Source organism: Lissotriton helveticus, chromosome 7 (assembly GCF_964261635.1).
Source record: "Lissotriton helveticus chromosome 7, aLisHel1.1, whole genome shotgun sequence".
NCBI lineage: Eukaryota > Metazoa > Chordata > Amphibia > Caudata > Salamandridae > Lissotriton > Lissotriton helveticus.
In genome coordinates this window covers 1451574256-1451598866 of record NC_136068.1, presented here as the reverse complement: position 1 = coordinate 1451598866, position 24611 = coordinate 1451574256, and the positions used below count along the sequence as shown (strand labels likewise).

The following is a 24611-nucleotide window of genomic DNA, read 5'->3' as shown; positions in this document are numbered from 1 at the left end:
TGGCGCCTCTTCTTCCTCTCGGGCCGGAGACGGCGCCGAAGATGGATTCGAAACCGGAGAATGAACCGGTGACTCTAAAGGTGAAGCCTCACCTACTGGATCCAACTCAGGAGATGGAGACACTAAATTCTTTCCATATCTCCTCTTCGGTCTCGAGACCGAATCCCTACCGGAGTGATGTCGAGAACCATGTCTTCGCTTTTTATGCTTCTTCCTTGACTTCGAAGCATGATCAGAAGACGACCTCGAAGGCGACTCCGCGCAGGATCTTGACCTTGACCTCGCCTTTTTTGAGCGCGATCTCGAAGTCCTCTTCTCCTTTTTTTCTTTTAACATCGCCACCAGAAGTTTAGCTTCCCTCTCTCGAAGAGCCTTCGGGTTCATTTTCTTGCCTGAAGAACAGCCTTTGACGTCATGATCCGAACTAAGGCACCAAATACATTCTTCGTGTGGGTCCGTTATCGACATCATTTTGCCGCACTCCCCACAAGGCTTGAACCCGGTCTTCTTAGTCGACATCTTCGACGAGACAAACAAGCAAAAAGACATAGAAAACAGTAACAAAGTTACCAATAGCTAAAGAGATTCCCCAAAACTGTTAGCGTCAATCACGCGAAAAAAAGGGAACTGATGTCATCACGCCGACGTAGGTCTAATAAGGAGTCAGTGACGTCAGTCGGAGTCGCACGCGAGGCCGTGCTCCTATGACGTCGTCCACGCCGGCGTGCTACAAAAGAATTTTCCGAACGTTGCTGACGCAGGGGATATTCACAAGGTGAGGAATCCACTGGCAGATGTATCCATCAGAAGACTAGATTTGTAAGTCATGTACTTACCTTCATATTTGCTTTGTTGTTTTACTCCCATAGGTTAGCATTATCTGAACTGAAAATGTCACTAAGTGTCCACTGTTTAAAATGAAAAGTATTTCTTATGAGAAACGTACTCACCTTTGAACGTAGATCTTGGTATTAAAATAAACCTAGAAAGAAGCTTATTTTTCTAAAAATTGATATGGCTCTCCTTTTTGAATTGTGTGTCATTTATTAATCACTATGTGTAAAACAAATGTCTCACAATCCTCTGTGTTAGGCCTACGGCTGCTCAATCACACTACCACAATACAGCACTTGATATAACCAATTATTGGTATGTCACAAAGAGCCAGCTTCCTATAAATACCACCTAAAAACATAATAGTTTTGACAAAAAGCCTTTGCCCTCACCAAATCCCTCTGCATGTTTTGTCCATATATCGGAATCCCACTGAAACTTTATATCTCCTAAAGGCTCAACTGGGTCCACAATCATCTTCAAAGCACGGTGTAGCTGAAAGTAGATCTATGAAACGGGACATAAATACAAAGGCCCAAGAATTACTAAGCATGTTTCACTTTATAAACTACTTGCACAAGAGTAAATCATTCATATCAGGAAAGACAGGTAAATGGAAATGTACAAAAAAAAAATCACAAAAGAAAAGGGCAAACAAACTCACATATGCAGTAAGAAGGAAGGAAAATGTTACTTACCAGTATGCATCTGTTCTTGGCATGTAGAGCTGCAGAGTTGTACACGTAGCATTAGATCGCCAACTGGTGTTGGGCTTGGATGATTGCAGGTTGTTGTAGTCTTGAAAGAAGTCTTTGTAGTCACGAGATAGGCAACTCCTCCCTTGGACAATACTGCGCATGGGCATCGGCTCCATCCTTAGATTGTTTTTCGCCATGATGGGAAATGATGGAGTTAGTATAAGTAAAGAAAAAAGGATGTCCATGCGTATGCATCTAAGTAAGATGAAACTGGAACGGATACAAGTCCCGGGGAGGCGGGAGGACGTGTACAACTCTGCAGCTCTACATGCCAAGAACAGATGCATACTGGTAAGTAGCATTTTCCGTTCGAGGCATATGAGCTGCAGATTGTACACTTAGCATTGATTGTACAGCAGTGTCTCCCCTAGCGGTGGTCACTTGTATCCATTGCAGTGGTTTGAAAGAGTTTTAAGGACAGCCTGGCCTACTGCAGCTTGCTGCTTGGCTTGCACATCAACACAATAGTGTTTAGTGAAGGTGTGGGGTGTAGACCATGTTGCTGCCTTGCATATGTCCTCTAGGGGTATGTTTCCTAAGAAAGCCATAGAGGCTCCTAGCTTGCGAGTGGAGTGCGCTCTAGGAGAAACTGTTAATGTATGTTTAGCCTTTAAATAGCATATTTGTATACACTTTACAATCCACCTTGCGATCCCACCTTTAGAGATGGGATTGCATTTGTGTGGAGGAGAGAAAGATACAAACAGTTGTTTTGTTTTTCTAAAATATTTAGTTCTATCTATATAGTATAGGAGAGCTCTTTTAACATCTAGAGTGTGTAAAGCTCTTTCCGCTACAGAGTCTGGGTTTTGGAAAAACACAGGTAACTCTACGAATTGATTTAAGTGAAAAGGAGTGATGACCTTTGGAAGAAATTTTGGATTAGATCTAAGAACCACTTTGTGAGGATGTATTTGAAAAAATGGTTCTTGTATAGTAAAAGCTTGTATCTCACTTAATCTTCTAAGAGAGGTAATAGCAACAAGGAAAGCTGTTTGCCATGTTAGGAATTGCAGTTCACATTTATGTAGAGGCTCGAAGGGGGTCCCATGAGTCTTGTAAGGACAATGTTCAGGTTCCACACAGGAGAAGGTGGCAACCTGGGTGGGATTATTCTTTTTAATCCTTCCATGAATGCTTTGATTGCAGGCACTCTGAAGAGAGACAGATGTTGTCTGTTTTGTAAATACGCTGCAATTGCTGCAAGGTGCAGACGTATGGAAGAATATGCTAACTTAGACCTTTGTAGATGTAAAAGGTAACAAATGATATTCTGGATGGAAGCATCCAGGGGATCAATTTGATTGTTTCTGCAATATATTGCAAATATTATCCATTTAGCGGCATAACACGCTCTGGTAGTGGGTTTCCTAGCCTCTTTAAAGATATTCATGCAGTCTGGTGGTAGGTTTAGATAACCAAACTCTAAGACTTCAGGAGCCAGATGGCTAAATTCAATTGTTTTGGGTCTGGGTGTCTGATTTCTCCATGGTTCTGTGTTAACAGGGAGGGCGTGAGCTGTAACTTTTGATGTGGAACCAGAGAGAGATCCAGTAGTGTGGTGAACCACCGTTGGCATGCCCATGTGGGAGCTACCAGGATCAGTTTGAGAGTGTTGTCTGAGCTTGCGCACTACTAATGGAATCAGTGGGAGAGGCGGAAAAGCGTATGCAAATCTGCCTGACCAGTTCATCCATATCGCATTGCCCTTGGACAATGGGTGTGGAAACCTGGCGGCGACGGTTGGGCATTTTGCATTTTCGTGGGTGGCAAACAGATCTATGTGTGGATGACCCCACCTCTGGAAGAATGGCTGAAGAACTTGTGGATGTAGTTCCCATACGTGAATCTGTTGTGACTGTCGACTTAACAGATCTGCTATCTGATTGTGAACTCCTGGAAGGTGTTCTGCCAGCAAATGTATATTTTGAGGAATGGCCCATCTCCAAATGTTCTGTGCGAGCTGGGACAGTTGCAGAGTGTGTCCCCCCCTGTTTTTGTATATAGTACATGGCTGTCATATTGTCCGTCCGGATTAAGACAGCTTTGTTTTGTATTTGTAGTTGAAAAGTCTTGAGTGCTAAGAATATGGCTAGCAGCTCTAGATGGTTGATATGGAACAGTTTATGTTGATTGTTCCTTTGACCTTGAGTTGTATGATGTAAGAGATGGGCTCCCCATCCGGTGAGAAATGTGTCTGTTGTGAGCACTAACTGTGGAACAGGTTCGAGGAACGGCCGCCCCTTTGTCAAGTTTTTGTTGTTCCACCATTGCAGAGAGCGATGCGTGCGGATGTCCACCAACACCAGGTCTGTTAGTTGACCTTGAGCCTGGTTCCCCTGTTGTGCTAGGCACTCTTGTACCGGGTGCATTTGCAATCTTGCGTGTGGTACTATGAAGATGCAAGATGCCATCATGCCTATTAGTCTCATGAACACTCTGGCATGCAGAGATTGTTGTTGTTGGAAGACTGTGGCTAAGGCTTGAATGCTCTGTATCTTTGCTGGACTGGGGGATACGCTAGAGCTGTAGATGTGTCTATTGTAGCCCCTAAATACTGGTGTACATGAGAAAGCTGCAGGTGATACTTGGTGTAGTTGATCGTGAACTCCAAGTTGTGCAACGTTTGAATTGTTTGATGTGTATGTTGGACACATTGATTGAATGACTTGGCTTTTATGAGCCAATCGTCCAGATAAGGGAAGACATGTATCTGCTGCCTTCTGAGATGTGCTGCTACTACTGCGAAGCACTTTATTAACACGCGTGGTGCTGTTGCTACCCCAAATGGAAGGACTTTGAACTGATAGTGTTGTCCTTGTATTACAAACCTTTAGGTACTTCCTGTGAGCAGGGTGTATAGGAATGTGAAAGTAGGCGTCCTTTAGGTCTAGTGTTGAAAGGAAATCGCCGTGTTGCAGTAGTGGGAGCACTTGTTGCAGAGTGATCATATGAAAATGATCTGATTGTATGTACTGATTGAGGGGCCTGAGGTCGAGAATTGGTCTTAGTGTCCCGTCCTTTTTGGGAATTAGAAAATACAGCGAGTAAACCCCTGTTCTAAAGGAACTAATGGAATGGCATCCTTTTGTAAAAGTGACAGAACTTCTTGCTGAAGCAGAGTCAGGTGGTCTGTCGACATTGGACGCTGCCTGGGAGGTATGTGTGGAGGGGTTGCTGTAAGTTCTAGGCAGTAGCCATGTTGGATAATCTGTCAAACCCACTTGTCTGTTGTAATGGAGTTCCAGACAAGCAGGAACTGTGTTAATCTGCCCCCTACAGGAGTGGAATGCTGTTGGGAGAGCAGAGGGAAGTCACTGTTTTGTGGCGGAAGAGGATCGATTGTTGTTGTTACCGCGACCACTTCCTTTGTTATTATTGCCTCTGTATCCTCCTCTAAAATATCCCTTGTTAGAGGATGCTTGTGTGTGAAATTTGAAAGATGTTGTAGTGTCTGCTCCAGTTTGTTTGGAGCCTCCTCTGTAGAAGGAGCGACGAAAGGAACCTCTAGCTGGTGTGTACTGTAAAGCCCCCATAGACTTGGCGGTGTCCGTATCTTTCTTTATCTTTTCGAGTGCAGTGTCAACTTATGGGCCAAATAATTGGCTCTGATTAAATGGTTGGTTTAAAATGGTAGTTTGCACTTCATGTTTAAACCCGGAAATGCGTGTCTGCCGCATCTAGTGCACATTTTATAGAGACATATGAAATTAACTCGCCTTCCTGTATGAGGTCAGTTGCCTGAGCTTTATACTGATCTGGTAGGTGTTCAAGTAGTTTTTCTAATTGATCATAATGAGCCCTATCGTAACGAGAGAGGAGGGCTTGTGCATTAGCTATACGCCATATGTTAGTGGCTTCTGCAGCTACTATTTTACCTGACGCGTCAATTACTTTGGATTCTTTGTCAGACGGGGGTGCTTCGCAAGAAGTTTGAGAATTTGCCCTTTTCCTAGCATTGGACACAATTAAAGAATCTAATGGTAGGTGTCCTTTAATGTAGACTGGGTCTGTGGGTGCAGGCCTATATGTTTTTTCAATTCTGGTGCGTACCGGGTCTTTAAATACCTCTGGAGCATGTTTGATGACCCCTTTAATCATGGGAAGAATTTGAACAGATCGTTGAGACTGTTCAAAGGTATCAAGAGAAAATCCTCCTCAGCCTCATCAGAATGCATAGTGACTTTGTGGTAAGCAGCAGCTCTGTTTAACAAATGACCAAAACCAATGTTATCCTCTGTGGGGGAAGGTTTTGAAGGGTATAACTGCGGGTCAGGAATATCAGGCGCATTTTGTGGGTTTGGTAAGTCCCATATAACGTCATCCACATGGTATGGGAAAGGCTCATCTATATCATCCCCTCCACCCAGACTATATTCATCAGCATCATGTTGAGGTGAATGTGATGATAAAAGTGGAGAATGTGGGGGCATGGCTTGAGCGCCGATGGGTGAGGCAGCGTGAGCTGGTAGCTCCGCGCCCGATCCCACTAAAACATCCTGTTAAAGTCTCCTGATTGCCGGTAACAAGATAAAATCGGGTGTCGGAACGGTTGAGCAAGGGCTCCCGTTCACAACGGCAACCTCCGGTGCTTTCTGAGCACTCCAGGCACGGATCTGACTACCGAAGCGGCTGGCGAGGGGGAGCTAAAATGGCGGCGGTCGGCGGCGAATAGCGAAGGGCTGGGCCGGTGAGCCCGTTTTGTGCCAAATGAAATGCACACCTTCACTCTGCAGAGTCATCGAGGAGAACGGACCAACACTCCTGGGGAATTACAAGCCCCGCAAGTGTGAGGAGCATCTGGATACCGAAAACTTGCAGGAACTGCAGGACAAAGCGAGACCGCAAAATGGCGGCTGGAGGACAGCAATGAATACCTGAGCAGAGCTGGTTGCTGTGGCTGAAAGGGACTACTCACGGCTACTAGTACGACGGAGAGCACACACTGTGGTGGAAATCCTATGCCCGCCTGCGAAAGAGTAGTGCTGTGTAGCGGAATCGCCCCGAAGGGCGTGAGCGGAGGGGCTGCCAACCAGGGGCCTAACAGAGAAGCGAACAGGGTTCCGGACCACCTGGAGGAAATCGGAGAGCAGGACAAGCGATAGCGGACCACCTGCCGGCGGAGGAGATTGATCGCGCCCAGTCGCTGTGCCCAGTAAGTGTGGTGGTGGGGACCTGCTCTCAGCACTGCGGAGGTGGAGCGGGGAGCGGGTTCACAGTGCCGCATGAGCAGGGACAGGGGCGCAGGCAAGGAGAACCTGGGAGGTGATAGTAGACCAAGAACGGGCGAAGCATAAAGCACTGCAGACTCACAATCCAGACCCAGGACACCCTGTTGGAACAAAAAAGAGGTCCACTGAAGCTACTGATTAGGGCGCAGGGTGCAGCGAGAGCGTTCACGCAGGCCCCAGAAGGTCGTGCTATCGGGGGAGTGCGAGGCTGAGGACTGCACAGGGTGTACTACTCCTGGGGGAACAAGGCTACTAACGAGGACTATGAGAATGCACTGGGACCCGTCCGCTACAAGAGCGGAGCAAGCGGAACAAGGGAGCCCTGATCAGTGGACTGTGCCAGGAAGCGACATTCGGGGGGCTGGCGCTAAGACGTTGTTGGTGATGTGAGGTGCAGCCCGGTAACTGCCCTCGTGAATGCTGGATCTAGAGTGGAGAGGGCCCTGAAAGCAGCGAGTCCGCGCTGCTTACGCCAAATCAGCTCCATACCTCCCACAGAAGTAGGTTGTGGGAAGAAGCGCAAGGTGCCCCTGCAAGGGCGGGTTAGGTTACACTGTGCAGACGAGAGACCAGCCGCAAAAGATGAAACCCAAAAATAGGAAAGAAGAGACTATGGGACAAGATGACAATTGTGGTGCAGGTGGGGATAAGGAGGGGGCGATGTCAGAAATAGGATTGCGACAACATCTAGATAAAATACTGGAAGCCATAGCCTCAACGAAGGACGCCCTACAACAAGATATTGCGCAGGTTGCCACTGGGTTGGGGCTCCTGCATGCAGACCACTCGAAGCTAGTCGATAGGGTGAAAGAAAACGAACTAGCCATCCAAACAATGACTCCAGCACAGACGGCTATGGAAGTTAAGCTGGGAGATGCGCTGAATCGCTTGGAGATGTTAGAAAAGTGGGCCGAAGATTCCGAAAGTAGGAACCGGCGCAATAATGTACGTGCAGTAGGTCTGCCGGAAAATACGGAAGAGTCGGACATGATTGGTTACTTGGAGGCTGGTTCAAAACTGTGGTTGCGCCAGAGGGCCTCTCCCCCTTCTTAACACTTGAGAGGGCGCACAGGGTCCCAGCTCGAAAACTTTTCGGGGGGGGGGGGGAGGGGGGGGAGGGTTGAGGGTGTTACACGGGGTGTTGATATTTGGGGACAAGCTGATGGTGTGGGCAGAAGCAATATGAGTGCGATGAAGTTGAGCAGCATATGCAATGGGGGCGTTACCTGACCTAAGATGCGTCACATGGAACGTAAGGGGTCTGAACTCAATGACTAAGCGCCACAAGGTTCATGCCTATCTGGTGAGAAGGGGGATCCACATAGCCTTGATACAGGAAACGCATCTTACCAAGGCAGAGGGACAAGCGCTGCAGCGTAGGTGGAGGGGACAGGTGTTCAGCACAGCATACTCTGCTTTTGCCAGGGGAGTGCTCATATGGGTGAGGGCGGGAGTCCCTTTCCAGGCAACTAGACAGGTGTTGGATCCGGAGGGCAGATACGCAGCAGTAGAGGGGAGACTCTATGGTAGGGACGTTGTGCTGTGCAGTGTATATGCTCCGAATGTGGACCAAACTCGCTTCTTGGACCGCATATCGGGCATGCTGGCAGTCTACCTGGCAGGGCCTGCGATAGTGGGTGGGGACTTTAACGCTATGACAGACAGACCTAGACAGGTCCCATCCCCCTTTGGCAGCTGTGCAGGTTCGGAAACTGGCCAAAGATAGGGCTGACTGGCAAGAAAGATGGGAGTTACTGGATATCTGGCGTGAGCAGCATCCTCAAGACAGAGATTACTCTTTCTTTTCATCTATAGATGAGCTCCATGTCAGAAGAAATGCCATCCTCTGCTCTCACTCGATTGCCCGTATGGTGGCTCACTCTGAATACCTTACACGTACTATATCGGATCACAACCCGCTATTAATGTCCATCAGGTGGCAGCGGACAGGGTCTGCGATCCCGACATGGCGTCTTCGCCCAAGGACACTGGAAGACCAGGTCTTTAAGACAGAACTAAGGGAGGGTGTAGGAGAGTAGGGTCTGCAATCCTATGATCACCCAGATTTTTGCTTCACTGGTTTACGACTTTCCCTGGCTGTGGGCCTGCTAATCAGACCCACAGCCTAGCTGTTCTCTCTACTCCAAATTGTACCCAGGTACTGAATTGGCACTGGGCCCTCTCTTGTGTCCCTGTAACCAGGGCAGAGGTGTACCCAGAAGTCTCCCAGGGGCTGCAGCATGTATTATGCCACCCCTGAGTTGACTAACTAAACCAGACACAACTGGCTGCTTGACAGCTGGGGCAAGGTGGTGTAATCACCCTTTGCTTTAGATATAGTATTCCTATATCTAAACCTAAAATGGACACATATATTCCTATCAGTCACTCCTATGGCAGGCCTTAACAATCCTGAAGGCAGAGTGCGTGGAATAATGTGAAATGGTGCTCTGGCATGAGCAGAGCCCGTTTGCAGCTTGCGGAACCAAGTCCTAATAGCTGTTCCATGATAACGCTATACCATATACTCTTAAGTGCATTATGTACCTCGCGGTCATATGCTAACTTTGGTATAACATTATCAAAACATGTCGAGTAAGGTGTCATACGAATTGGAATACTAACCCCTCGCCAATTCTGGCGACGGGGTTAGCATTCCACCCTTCTAGAGGGACACGACATGTTGGTAACCTGTAACCCCGGTTAAAGTCAGACATAGCCTCAGCTCCACAAGATGGATGCTGCCACCGAGACACAAGTCTGCCCTCCTGCTGCTGGGAGTCCTCCCAGCGCGGGAGGCAAGGACAAAGGGTTTCCTGCCAGGGGCGGTGCCAGCACCGTCCCAGACAGGATTTTGTGTATCCTAGGTAGGCAGGGCTTTAGAGGAAGGTGACTGCAAGTGGCACCCCGGTGCTCACTGTGCATATGCCGGCTTGAACCAGTTCCAGGGGCACACCAGCCCCTGAGCTGGGGAAAGCCCGGCATAGGAGAGGGGTGTAACCACCCCCCTTCCTAGTCCCACCCATAGGGCAGGACTTAGTCGCGTGCCAGCCCCCTTTTGCAGGATAAAGGTAGGAGCAGGCCCCCTTCCAAATTAGATCTTTGAATCCTGAACCAACTTTCCACGAAAGGAACTCAAGACTCTTCTCAAGATTTCTCCCTTGTGACTAAGGAGTAGTCCCCCTGCAGCAGCAGGCACCATCCAAGCATCGCGGTCTGCTGTAAGTCTCTCCTCCGGATCAAGACTGCCCAGCTCAACGAGAACCGGCTTCCCTGGCACCTCTGACCTCTACCTGCATCTTCAGCCCAGCTGAGACCCGTGGGTGTGACGAGACCTCGAGGGACCGGCCATCTTCAAGACTGCACGACGCTTGCCCAGCACGACTCCAGAGTGACCCTCGACCGAGTGCTTTGGGGTAAGAGAAGCCCCAACCCTGAGCAGCTCCAGCACCGAAGTTCAGTCCCCTTGCATCCACGAGATCTGCGTGGGGCCCTTCTGCTCTTTGCTGCTCACCGCGTTGTCCAGGTCACTTGCCCGTTGGCTAGTGGCCCCCTGATGACGAACTTCGACGACCAATACCGCTGGTCTGGTTGCTCCAGACTGGCCCTTGCTCCCCTCCAACAGAGGAGCACCCTGGACCCTCCTGGTCCACTCCAGACGCCATTTTAAGTCCCCCGCGTGGGCTTGCATTTGCCAAGACTTGCTGCCCCAATCCTGGGTCCAGCGACGTCGACAGCAGATATCTTCGTGGGACAGCTCGCACCTCCATCCTGGTCGCCGACAACGCCTCCTGGTCCGAGAGACTGCAGAGCCCAGCAGCGCCCACTCACCTGGTTAAGGTGACTTCGTACGCTGCCGTCTCTGGTGCCCACCTAAATCACTGGCTAGTGATTCAGAACTTGGTCCCCTCTGCTTACAGGTCTCCTTCATCGATCCAGGCTTGGATCACCACGAACTTCTTCACTGGTCGCCTGCCAGCAACTTCTTCCTTCAGGCTCCTGGTTCATCAACGAAGAAACCCGACGACATTTGAACCCTATGCAGCCGCAGCCCCTGGGCTAGGTAAACCGAGTACTCCGGTGCTCCAGCGTAGACCAACTCTCTAAGTGTCTAGATCCACTTTCGTTTTTGACCTACCTAGTCGGGTTCGCCCGAAAACACTAACTTTGCTTTTACTAGCCTCCATAGACTTTTTCCCGCCTTACGCGTGAGAGTTCCCACTCTGCACACGACGTCCCTAGGCCTCCTGCTTGTAATCTAAAGGTTCAGTAGTCCAGTCCTAGCGATCCTAAAGCCTATGAGTAGGCTGCCCGGAATTCGGTTAAAACCGACTATAAACGAGAATACCCTACTGAATGAAAATCAGCTGACCCAGTTTAAACCGAGTCTCACTGATTTTCATTGTTGTTGCGCCTATTGGCCACTTGATGGAGCCAAAGCAATACAAATAATTGGCCTGCCTGTGGGGTCTGCACGGAGGTGTCAGGGGAAAACACTGCTTCTGCAAATGGGCAGTCGAGGTGTGAATGGCCCAAGGGTCAGAGTAACACCAGGCCCCCTGCCTGGCTCACGTGGGGGGGGGGGAGAGGAGCTGTTGTCGTCTGCGGTCTTACTGCGGTCAGCCGGCCGCACCCCCGAGTACTTCACAGGTCTTTCAAAAGACCATTTACTTAAACGAGGCTTTGTCAATAAAGTAGTGGGGGACGGGCACCAGAGAAAGAGGTGGCGCGCTCGTTTCTGGATTGTTAGTTCTCGCCTACCAGAGCCCTCCTCTGCCTTTCTTGATGGCGTTGAACCCTGACGTGTGTGGCCCTCTCTGCACCGACTACACATGCACAGTTTAGTGTATGCTTGCAAGAGTGCTCAAGTGTGGTCTTATACGCTTTTAAATCGGCTCTAAAGAATGCTTCTGAAATATGTAATGTCACAGCAGTACCAGCTTGCATGTAATAGCTGTCTGAGAGTGTAAACACATTGACAAAGCAGCCCGCCGCGGTGCCAGGGTGCATTTCTGTGGGTTTACTGTATAAGAATATGCGGTCTGAATCGGAAAAAATGGCATGTGTAAACATTATTAGAGCGCCTCCTGCCGCGCTACCTCTGACTTTCTGCATCTCATTTTCATTTGACACCACAAAACAATATCCCAGCAGTCCTAATCTTCTAAGCCCCACGCACGCCGTCTCCAAGCACCCCGGCTCTGCTTAAGATCCCCTCTGCTTTCCCATAACCCCGGAGCCCCTTGTAGGCATCCCCACCACTTACACGGAATGACTCGTTTCTGTGTCCCTATCAAACCCTCATTACACGCTCAGTAAATATAAAAATGCTCACTTAGAAGTGCCTCTGGTTTTGCTCTGTGCATACCGTGGCCATGGCCGGAACCACACGGAAGCATTGCCTTTACCATTTTGACTGCTCATGTCACACTGTGTGGAAGTCGGGACATTTACCGAGCTTGGGCAGATTTACTTAGCCTTTGGTGCTGTTTTTCGTTTTAATTATTGCTGAGTTTCCTTTCACCTACTCAGACAACTGGGTCAGGTGCTCGTGCGTGGAAGACCCTGTGTAAATTGAGCTGCGCCAGACAGTGACTCACGGCGCGCATTAGCTGCAATAAAAACAATATGCAAGCCCTTCCAATGAAGCTGTTCAGGGTGCTAATGAAAACACATGGCATTTGTCCAGGGCAGGTCTGTTGTGCCTTCGCGATATGTGCAGCACTTAGTACTTCTGTTTTCCAAAAGCAAGGTCTCAAGTCTAAAGGTCGGAACATTTTTAAAGATTAATTTTAATGCATTTCTATTAACGGTTCATTAAAATAGCCTTCGATAGCAGAACCATGTAATTATTGGTGCTCACCGTGTTTCATAAATCCTAGATTGACTGATATTTGTGAAGAGATAGCAGTCTTTTTAAGGCCCCTACTGTCCGTCATATAGATATTTTTGGGTGGCATGAGCAGGCACTGTGCAGTGCCATGAGGTACTCCAATCTCCCTTGAGTGCACTGCTTGCTTGTTGAAAACCAGAAGTCCTCAGGTTTACAGTAAAAAAAAGACTTTCCTGTTCATGGGCAGCCAGAGGTAAATTGACCCAGTGATAAGAACTTGGGGGCAGATTTACAAGCCCCTTGCGCCACTTTTGCATCACTTTCCCCATGTTAAAAATGACACAAAAGTGGAGCACAAGCCTTGTAAATAAGCCCCTTGAAGTCTACGGCTCAATTTCCAGGTCTGTTTAACATTGAGATTATCTATCTCCAGTGTTGTATTCCTGATTTAGAACTTTAAAGGGTTGAGTCCTTGCTTTTATACACCAGGGAACACTAGCCCAAAAGGCACGGTTTTGAACCCATTTAAGCTCTGTGCATGAGGTCCATTTGTTGACAGACGTGCCTCGCATTTCTCCATCGTGGCAGTCCTGGATTCTACATTTTCCCTGCTTAGGAAATGTACTTCTATCCATCTGAGGAAACGCTTGCTGGGGAAATTTCGTGCCACATATAAATTTAACCGATTGCTGTCACTGAAATGCCTGCAGCGCAACACCCGATGTGTCTATGTTTTTATTATGATTTTATTTTTTAGCTAGGTGTGAAAGCACATTCAGGGGAAACTCACAATGAATTTTTGACTAATGAAGTGTCCTAAAGGGTGTTGGTAGCAAATAACACTATTCAAACCATTACACGTCAGCTTTTTACTTTACTTGTGGTTCAGAGAGCCTTTGTGGGCTTGTTACAGTTGCACCTATTGTAATAATAATAATGTGCTAGCTAAGTTCCCTCTGTAGATTACTTCAATTGATGTGGTCCATAATATGGTCCACTGACTACTTGAGCCATCAATCAGTACAATTTCTGAAGAAAAATGGAAAAAGCAATAATAAAAGCAAAGCGTTCCATAAACACCGGTAAAACACCGTTGGAATTGTTTTTTTATGGCGCGAAAATGAGTAACCACTGAAAAGCACTGTTTTTTTGAGGTATTGAAATCACTGGAAAACACTGGGAAAACACCACCAGAATTTCCCAAAAATAGAAACTGAAAACAGGAAAGCCTACCTATGAGAATAGTTACTTACCTGCTAGTAATTCGCATTCCACTTTTGTAGTATATGGTTTTTCGTGCCCCTCGGGCATTTGTGTAAATTGTGCGACTAAGTATTTCTTTAAGAGTTTTGTTGTGTGCTTAGCTCTCTGTCTCAAACAGCCAGGGTAGTCTTGTTAATAAATAAATATACTTTATTTTTCATAACAACTTGTGTGGTGTCCTTTCACTTGATGTTCAAGGGGTAAATGTGATGGTAAAACAGCTGGCTTAACACGCCCTCTAGAGTTTAGCCTAAAGACTGCACGTGTCCATGCTACTAGGATAGCTGGTCTATCAGGTTGACTTACAACCAAACATCAATAAGGGTTGTTTAGACTGATATATAATGTTCACTATTCTAGTGAACACTTTGTATCAGGCCAACTTCTCACATTGGTGAGCAGCGGTTGGATTTGAGCTTGCTGTTGTTTTACCACACGTATCCTAAGAATATCATTTGAAAGATCACATAAGTACTAAGGTACATATAACTTAACTTAGAATACTCTGAGTTCTACTGAACCAGCTGTTGTAGCTCCTAGGGCTTAGCACACCCTAAACTACAACTCTTAGCAAGGGATCAGTAGGCAAACAAATAGTGTAGGTAAGTGCACCACTTACACCTCACTAGAAAAGCATGTCTACCCATGGAGAGTCTTCAGGGACTCCCCTTGTGGCTGTTGACCCTCCACAGGTCATCTCAAGATATGCAGCTCTCAATTTCCAGGAGTTGAGACACTTGTGTACCTCCAGGAAATTGAAACAGGGGTCTAACCCCACCACTCCCTTTCTGTTAGGTCTCTTAGAGACATATGATGCTAGGAAAGCCTCTCATACAGATGGGAGTATGCCAGCCTTAGAGGGTGCCCTTGGTGATCCAGACCTCCTTGACACTGAAAATGCAGTTGAGGAGGAGGAAGAAGAGGAACTCTCTGGGGATGAGGCAGACAAGAGGTCTGAGTTAGTCAGCAGATTTACTAGGGCCAAACTTAGACCTATTTAGGGAAGGAGCTGGGGGACCCCCAGTGCTGACCCTAATGAGGCCTAACCTTGGAGTTAGAAGAGATAGATCTCATTCTAGGGACTCCAATAGATCTCTGCACTCTAATGCCTCTTCTCAGAGGAGAAGGAATTCTCCCCAGAGGAGATGGACTTCCCCTCAGAGAAGAGAGCATGAAGCAAGGATGAAACAGGCTAATCTGAGGATTGAAAGGGAAGAACTTGCCCTGGCCAAAGAGAAGCTTGCCTTTGCTAGGGAGCAGCAGATGAGTGGGGTAGTCCCCACTGGTGGCAGCAATCTCCCAAGAGATCAAGAAAGGAGTTTAGAAACTAAACACCCGAGTAAGATAGTGCCCCCCTTTAAACAAGGGGATGACATCCACAAGTGGATGGCTGCTTTGGAGAGGGCCTGTACTGTCCAGTGCATCCCCCAAAGTCAGTGGGCAGCTATACTGTGGCTCTCCTTTGAAGGCAAAGGTAGAGATAAGCTCCTCACTACTAGAGTTGAGGATGCTAACAATTACCAAGTCCTGAAAAATACACTGGTTGATGGGTTTGGCTTAACCACTGAGCAGTACAGGTTGCTGTTCAGGGATACCCAGAAAATTCAGTCTCAGGATTGGTCTGACTTTGTGGATTGTGCCACTAAGGCTTTGGAAGGCTGGTTGCTGGGCAGTAAGGTTACTGATTATACAGGGTTGTACAATCTCATCATGAGAGAGCAGATTTTAAATAACTGTCAGAACCAGTTGTTGCATCAGCACCTTGTGGACTCAGATCTGACCTCTCCCCAAGAATTGGAAAAGAAGGCAGACAGATGGGTCAGAACAATGGTCAAGCAGAACCAGACTCAGAACCAGGGTGGTCAGAAGAAAGCAGACCAAAAGGGTAGTAACAAGAGTGAACAAAATGACCAGAAGTCTTCAACAGGTCCCCCAACAAACCAAAGAGGGTGGGGGTCAGGCTTCACAGCAGAAAAAGAAGACTCAAGAAGGCCAGTCAAAAAGGTGGTGCCAGTACTGTAAAAGTAAGTCTCACTGGTTTAGTGAGTGCACCAAAAGAGGAGGGCAAACTCCTACCACTACATCCCCTAAGGCAACTGCACCCCCTAGTACAGTCAGTAGTGGTAGTGCACCTCCCAAGGGAATAGTTGGGTTAACCTTGGGAACTGAGGGGTCTGACAACTTAGTTGGCAGACTCACTCAGGCTGTCCTTGTCTGTACAGGGGATATGGATATGTCCCCTGATGTCAGTCCCAATACTTTGGGCAAATACAGGCAGACACCTTTGATAAATGGCAAAATGGCTCAGGCCTATAGGGACACTTGTGCCAGTGTCACCATGGTGACACCTAACTTTGTGGACCCTGGACAGATCATGCCAGGTACAGATTTCCTGGTGACCAATGCCAGCAACGTCACTACCAGTCATAGTATGGTGATTGTTGCTTTCTCCTGGGGAGGGGTAAGTGGCCGAAAGAAAGTTGTGGTTAGTTCAGACCTCCCAGTGGATTGTTTGTTGGGCAATGATTTGGAGTCATCACTATGGTCAGAAGTGGAGCAGAGGACTCACATGGAAATGTTAGGCTTGCCAGCACATGTGCTTGCTGTGACTAGGTCACAGGCCAGAAGATGCCCCACTGAACAGGTGCTGGATCCTGGAACAATGGACCAGACACCTTCCAAGAAGAAGAGCAGTAGGGTTAAGGCATTGCCTTCCCCCTTGCCCCAGGTTGAGGATCAAGTCTCTGAGGAGGCTGATCTGAGAGAGCTGAGGGAAACTGAGCCTAAAGAGCTTGAACTTGATCAAGTTGAGTTTCTGGGCTCAGGGGGGACCCTCCAGAGAAGACCTGGGGAAGGCACAGTTAGACTGCCCTTCCCTTGAACCCCTCAGACAGCAGGCTGCTGCTGAGGCTGCAGGGAACGCCACAGGTGCCCACAGGGTATACTGGGAAGATGGACTCCTGTACTCTGAGTCAAGAGACCCCAAGCCTGGTGCAACCAGGAGGCTGGTCATCCCCTTGTCTCAGAGGGGCTTCCTTCTCACCTTGGCCCATGAGATTCCCCTTGCAGGTCACTTAGGCCAGACAAAGACTTGGGACAGACTTGTCTCACACTTTCACTGGCCTCACATGAATGAGAATACCAAGGAGTTTTGTCGCTCCTGTGTCACTTGCCAAGCCAGTGGTAAGTCAGGTGGCACAACAAAGGCCCCCCTCATACCACTACCTGTGGTGGGGTTCCCTTTGAAAGAGTGGGGATTGACATTGTTGGTCCAATGGAACCCCAGACAGCATCAGGGCACAAGTTTATACTGGTGGTGGTGGACCATGCCACCAGGTATCCTGAAGCTATTCCACTTAGGACCACTACAGCACCTGTAGTGGCAAGGGCCCTAGTTGGAATGTTCTCCAGAGTGGGCTTCCCTAAGGAGGTTGTTTCTGACAGAGGTGCAAACTTCATGTCAGGATATCTGACTGCAATGTGGAAGGAATGTGGTGTCAACTACAAGTTCACCACACCCTATCATCCACAGTGCAATGGGCTTGTTGAAAGATTCAACAGGACCCTCAAAGGGATGATTCATGGACTACCTGAAAAGCTCAGGCGTAGATGGGATGTCCTGATACCCTGCCTCTTGTTTGCTTACAGAGAGGTCCCACAGAAGGGGGTTGGCTACAGCCCTTTTGAACTTCTGTATGGGCATCCTGTAAGAGGACCCCTGTGTTTGGTGAAGGAAGGATGGGAGAGACCTCTCAAAAAGCCTGCAACCAACATAGTGGACTATGTACTTGGTCTCCGCTCCAGGATGGCTGAATACATGGAGAAGGCATCTAAAAACCTTGAGGCCAGCCAAGAACTCCAAAAAGCTTGGCATGACCAGAAGGCTCTCCTGACTGTGTACAAGCCTGGACAGAAAGTGTGGGTGCTGGAGCCAGTGGCCCCAGCAGCACTCAAAGACAAATGGTCTGGGCCCCACACAATCATTGAGCAAAAGGGAGAGGTCACCTACCTGGTGGACCTTGGAACTCCCAGGAGCCCCCTCAGGGTGCTCCATGTGAACAGGCTCAAGGCATATGTCGACAGGAAGGACATGAGCTTGCTCATGGCCACAGATGAGGGACAGGAGGAAGAGAGTGACCCTCTCCCAGACCTGCTCACTCAGAATCCTGATGATGGATCAGTAGATGGTGTTGTCTTTTGTGGCAGCCTCTCTGAACATCAGCAACAGGATTGTAGACAAGTTCTGCAATCCTTCAGACATATGTTCTCTCTGACCCCCAGTCAAACTGATTGGTGTACCCATGAAGTTGACACTGGAGACAGTCTGCCTGTCAAGAGTAAAATCTACAGACAGCCTGATCATGTCAGAGACTGCATCAAGAGAGAAGTGCAGAAAATGTTGGAGCTGGGAGTCATTGAGCCCTCAGATAGCCCTAGGGCTAGCCCAGTAGTTCTAGTGCCAAAGCCTCACACCCAGGGTGGTAAGAAAGAGAAGAGGTTTTGCGTAGACTACAGAGGCCTCAATGCAGTCACTAAGACTGATGCCCACCCAATACCAAGAGCAGATGAACTTATAGATAGATTGGCTTCTGCCAACTACTTAAGTACATTTGACCTGACAGCTGGGTATTGGCAAATCAGGTTAGCTGAGGATGCCAAGCCCAAGACAGCATTTTCTACCCCAGGTGGGCATTATCAATTTGTGGTAATGCCCTTTGGTTTGAAAAATGCACCTGCCACCTTCCAAAGGCTGGTGAATCAAGTCCTCACTGGGTTGGATGACTTCTGTGCAGCATATCTTGATGATATAGCTGTCTTTAGTTCCACCTGGGAGGATCACCTGGTCCACCTGAGGAAAGTGTTAGAGGCACTGCAAAAGGCAGGTCTCACTATCAAGGCCACTAAGTGCCAGATAGGGCAGACACAGGTTGTGTACCTGGGCCACCTTGTAGGTGGAGGCCAGGTTCAACCCTTGGAGAGCAAGATACAGGCCATCAAGGACTGGGCTCCTCCAACCACCCAGACTCAGGTTCGAGCTTTCTTGGGCCTGACTGGTTACTATAGGAAATTTGTCAAGAATTATGGATCCATTGTGACTCCACTTAATGACCTGACAAGTAAAAAGATGCCAAAGAAAGTTCAGTGGACAGCAAGCTGTCAGAAAGCATTTGATGACCTAAAGCAGGCCATGTGCACAGCACCTATCCTAAAGAGTCCAGACTACTCCAAGACCTTCATTGTCCAAACAGATGCTTCTGAGTTGGGTGTGGGAGCTGTTCTATCTCAGCTGAATTTTGATGGTAACGACCAGCCTATTGCTTTTATTAGCAGAAGGCTGACCCCCAGAGAGAAAAATTGGTCAGCTATTGAGAGGGAGGCCTTTGCTGTGGTGTGGGCCCTGAAAAAGTTGAGGTCATACTTGTTTGGCACTCACTTTAAGATTCAGACCGACCATAAGCCCTTCTTATGGCTAAATCAGATGAAGGGTGAAAACCCCAAACTACTTAGGTGGTCCATTTCCCTACAGGGGATGGATTTTACAGTGGAGCATAGACCTGGTACTGATCATGGCAATGCTGATGGGCTCTCCAGGTATTTCCACTTAGAGCAAGAAGACTCACCTGGTCAAGGTTAGCTTATTGTCCCAAAGTTTGGGGGGGGTCATGTAGGAGAGTAGGGTCTGCAATCCTATGATCACCCAGATTTTTGCTTTTTGCTTCACTGGTTTACGACTTTCCCTGGCTGTGGGCCTGCTAATCAGACCCACAGCCTAGCTGTTCTCTCTACTCCAAATTGTACCCAGGTACTGAATTGGCACTGGGCCCTCTCTTGTGTCCCTGTAACCAGGGCAGAGGTGTACCCAGAAGTCTCCCAGGGGCTGCAGCATGTATTATGCCACCCCTGAGTTGACTAACTAAACCAGACACAACTGGCTGCTTGACAGCTGGGGCAAGGTGGTGTAATCACCCTTTGCTTTAGATATAGTATTCCTTTATCTAAACCTAAAATGGACACATATATTCCTATCAGTCACTCCTATGGCAGGCCTTAACAATCCTGAAGGCAGAGTGCGTGGAATAATGTGAAATGGTGCTCTGGCATGAGCTGAGCCCGTTTGCAGCTTGCGGAACCAAGTCCTAATAGCTGTTCCATGATAACGCTATACCATATACTCTTAAGTGCATTATGTACCTCGCGGTCATATGCTAACTTTGGTATAACATTATCAAAACATGTCGAGTAAGGTGTCATACGAATTGGAATACTAACCCCTCGCCAATTCTGGCGACGGGGTTAGCATTCCACCCTTCTAGAGGGACACGACATGTTGGTAACCTGTAACCCCGGTTAAAGTCAGACATAGCCTCAGCTCCACAAGATGGATGCTGCCACCGAGACACAAGTCTGCCCTCCTGCTGCTGGAGTCCTCCCAGCGCGGGAGGCAAGGACAAAGGGTTTCCTGCCAGGGGCGGTGCCAGCACCGTCCCAGACAGGATTTTGTGTATCCTAGGTAGGCAGGGCTTTAGAGGAAGGTGACTGCAAGTGGCACCCCGGTGCTCACTGTGCATATGCCGGCTTGAACCAGTTCCAGGGGCACACCAGCCCCTGAGCTGGGGAAAGCCCGGCATGGGAGAGGGGTGTAACCACCCCCCTTCCTAGTCCCACCCATAGGGCAGGACTTAGTCGCGTGCCAGCCCCCTTTTGCAGGATAAAGGTAGGAGCAGGCCCCCTTCCAAATTAGATCTTTGAATCCTGAACCAACTTTCCACGAAAGGAACTCAAGACTCTTCTCAAGATTTCTCCCTTGTGACTAAGGAGTAGTCACCCTGCAGCAGCAGGCACCATCCAAGCATCGCGGTCTGCTGTAAGTCTCTCCTCCGGATCAAGACTGCCCAGCTCAACGAGAACCGGCTTCCCTGGCACCTCTGACCTCTACCTGCATCTTCAGCCCAGCTGAGACCCGTGGGTGTGATGAGACCTCGAGGGACCGGCCATCTTCAAGACTGCACGACGCTTGCCCAGCACGACTCCCGAGTGACCCTCGACCGAGTGCTTTGGGGTAAGAGAAGCCCCAACCCTGAGCAGCTCCAGCACCGAAGTTCAGCCCCCTTGCATCCACGAGATCTGCGTGGGGCCCTTCTGCTCTTTGCTGCTCACCGCGTTGTCCAGGTCACTTGCCCGTTGGCTAGTGGCCCCCTGACGACGAACTTCAACGACCAATACCGCTGGTCTGGTTGCTCCAGACTGGCCCTTGCTCCCCTCCAACAGAGGAGCACCCTGGACCCTCCTGGTCCACTCCAGACGCCATTTTAAGTCCACCGCGTGGGCTTGCATTTGCCAAGACTTGTTGCCCCAATCCTGGGTCCAGCGACGTCGACAGCAGATATCTTCGTGGGACAGCTCGCACCTCCATCCTGGTCGCCGACAACGCCTCCTGGTCCGAGAAACTGCAGAGCCCAGCAGCGCCCACTCACATGGTTGAGGTGACTTCGTCCGGTGCCACTCTGGTGCCCACCTAAATCACTGGCTAGTGATTCAGAACTTGGTCCCCTCTGCTTACAGGTCTCCTTCTTCATCGATCCAGGCTTGGATCACCATGAACTTCTTCACTGGTCGCCTGCCAGCAACTTCTTCCTTCAGGCTCCTGGTTCATCAACGAAGAAACCCGACGACATTTGAACCCTATGCAGCCGCAGCCCCTGGGCTAGGTAAACCGAGTACTCCGGTGCTCCAGCGTAGACCAACTCTCTAAGTGTCTAGATCCACTTTCGTTTTTGACCTACCTAGTCGGGTTCGCCCGAAAACACTAACTTTGCTTTTACTAGCCTCCATAGACTTTTTCTCGCCTTACGCGTGAGAGTTCCCACTCTGCACACGACGTCCCTAGGCCTCCTGCTTGTAATCTAAAGGTTCAGTAGTCCAGTCCTAGCGATCCTAAAGCCTATGAGAATAGTTACTTACCTGCTAGTAATTCGCATTCCACTTTTGTAGTATATGGTTTTTCGTGCCCCTCGGGCATTTGTGTAAATTGTGCGACTTTAAGTATTTCTTTAAGAGTTTTGTTGCGTGTTTAGCTCCCTGTCTCATAAATAGCCAGGGTAGTCTTGTTATAAATAAATATACTTTATTTTTCATAACAACTTGTGTGGTGTCCTTTCACTTGATGTTCAAGGGGTAAATGTGATGGTAAAACAGCTGGCTTAACACGCCCTCTAGAGTTTAGCCTAAAGACTGCACGTGTCCATGCTACTAGGATAGCTGGTCTATCAGGTTGACTTACAACCAAACATCAATAAGGGTTGTTTGGACTGATACAAAGTGTTCACTAGAATAGTGAACATTATATATCAGGCCAACTACTCACAGAGGGTATTGAGCATTATTTCCAGGAGAACCCGGGAACGGCTTCCACCAGAGCAGTTGAGTGGGATGCTTTCAAGGTCGTTGTCCGGGGGCTCTGTATTATTAAGTATTCAGGTGCCAGGAAGACAGTGCTAGGGGATGTGGAGAAGGCTGAGAAGAACTTAAGGGACTTAGAGCAACGGCGACCGGAACAGCCGATGCTACAGACGCAGCTCCAGGAGGCGAAGGAACAGTTTGCGGTTGAGGTTGAGCGGCTGCGTAGCTTCGACTATAAGAGCTACCTGACGAAAGTTCACACGGAGGGGGACAAAGTCAGTACCCTGTTGGCAAGACTGGCGAATCCAGTACCAAGAAGTAGCCCGATCATGAGAATAGAGTCGGAGGAAGGCCTACTGGTCCACTCACAGGCACAAGTGCTCCATAGGTTCCAGACTTACTATGAGACTCTGTATCAGAGCAGGCTGGAAGCTGAGGAAAATGACATAGTGGATTATTTGGCGGAGATTCCGCTACCGCAATTGACCGCCGACCAGGTGGAAATATTAGGCCAGGACATCACCCTAGCTGAGGTAAGGGGGCAATTAAACAGATGGCAAGGAATAAGACGCCGGGACCAGATGGTCTGCCCGTTGAATTCTATGCGCATTATACTGATTTATTGGCGCCTCGTTTGCTGGAGGTCTACAGGGAGGCGGGGGAACTGGGCCGCCTACCAAGGTCAATGAGGGAAGCATTGATTATCCCACTATTGAAGCCTGGACGGCCGGATGTAGATGTGGCATCTTATAGAGCCCCTCTCCATGCTGACGATGGACTAAGATCCTAAGTCGAATACTGGCGACCCGACTCCTGCCTTGCATGACTACGTTGGTGCATGCTGACCAGTCGGGATTCATCCCAACCAGGAATACTGCCTAGAATATACGACGGTTCTTGCGGGTTCTGGCGGGGGACTATGAGGGCCTGCGCTCCCCAGCAGTCCTCTCTGTAGATATAGAGAAGTCGTTCGATAGTCTGGAGTGGATTTTTCTCAACAAGGTGTTGGGACGGTTCGGACTGGGCGACCGATTTGGTACATGGACGAGAGTGCTATATTCCTCAGCTACTGCAAGGGTACGTTTGGGGGAGGTGATCTCGGACCAATATCCGGTGATGAGGGGGACGAGACAGGGATGCTCGTTGTCACCCCTATTATTTGCGCTGGAAACACTGGCGGTCCAGGCTCGGTCGGGATTAGCGTACCAGGGGCTGCAGCTTTGTGGTGTGCCTCACTATATATCCCTGTATGCGGATGACTTGCTCCTCTTCCTGGAGGATACAGGGGAGGCATTACAGGGAGCAACTTCGTTGCTATCACAATATGGGGCAGTTTCGGGGCTCCAAGCAAACTGGAGCAAAACGTGTCTTTTCCCGGTCCGACCGGGTTTGTCGCCACCGGTATCAATTGGTGCGATTGCCTGGGAACCCACATGCCTCACCTATCTGGGGGTTCGGGTTTATCATGACAACCTGGATTTACTAGAGGGGAATGTGGGTCGCTGTATTAAAGCTCTAAAGGGATGTATGGCGTTCTGGTCAAAACTCCCGCTGTCGTTGGTGGGCCGAATAGCCCTGCTTAAGATGTTAGCGCTCCCCAGATTGCTTTATTATTTCCGTACGTTACCGATCTGGATTCCACCACGCATATTTAAAGACCTACGGTCATTAACCATAGACTTCCTGTGGGGCAAAGGTAGGAGACGAGTGGCACTGACGACCTTGATGAGGCCTAGGCTGGCTGGCGGGCTGGCTGTGCCCGACTTTGAAATCTACTATTTGGCGGCGCAGCTGCAAGTTCTGACACAATGCATAGCGCAGGAATTCAGGGGACCGGAACACGCACGTGGGCAAGGAATACAGCGACATGTCCTCTCTTACATAATCTTGCAGCAAAAACTTGCTCTGCGGGACATGACGGGGGAAGAACAAACCCTGAGGCTCTGCAGGAATAGAACTCAGCTTAGGGCAGGGGTAGCTCGCCCATATGCGCTGGAAATTCCTCTAGGTATGCTGATGGCGCTTCCGCACGGAGGGGATTGGTCCCCCTTGGGGAATGGTAACAGCTGGGCGTCCACATGGTTGGGGATCAGTATAGGGATGGTGAATTGATGCCTTTTCAGGCGCTGCAGGACACATTTGGCATCCCGGAGGGCAGCTTCCTGCTACATGCGGCAGTTGCTGCGGCGATTCGGGAACACTGGAGAGGCGAGCACACGGAACCAGATACCGCATTAGCTTGTCAATATGTAGTAATGGCCGCGGGGATGATTAAGGCAGTCACGTGCCTCC

General features: G+C 49.1%; 1 protein-coding gene across 1 annotated transcript in view; it reads right to left on the bottom strand.

Annotated features, from left to right (window-relative positions):
- Positions 1 to 24611, bottom strand: part of TRIM28 (tripartite motif containing 28) — a 678597-nt gene that overhangs the window by 528114 nt on the left and 125872 nt on the right. The window contains exon 8 of the mRNA XM_078654815.1: positions 1227 to 1341. Within this exon, the coding sequence (XP_078510941.1) occupies positions 1227 to 1341 (115 nt within the window). The remainder of the gene's footprint in view (positions 1 to 1226; positions 1342 to 24611) is intronic.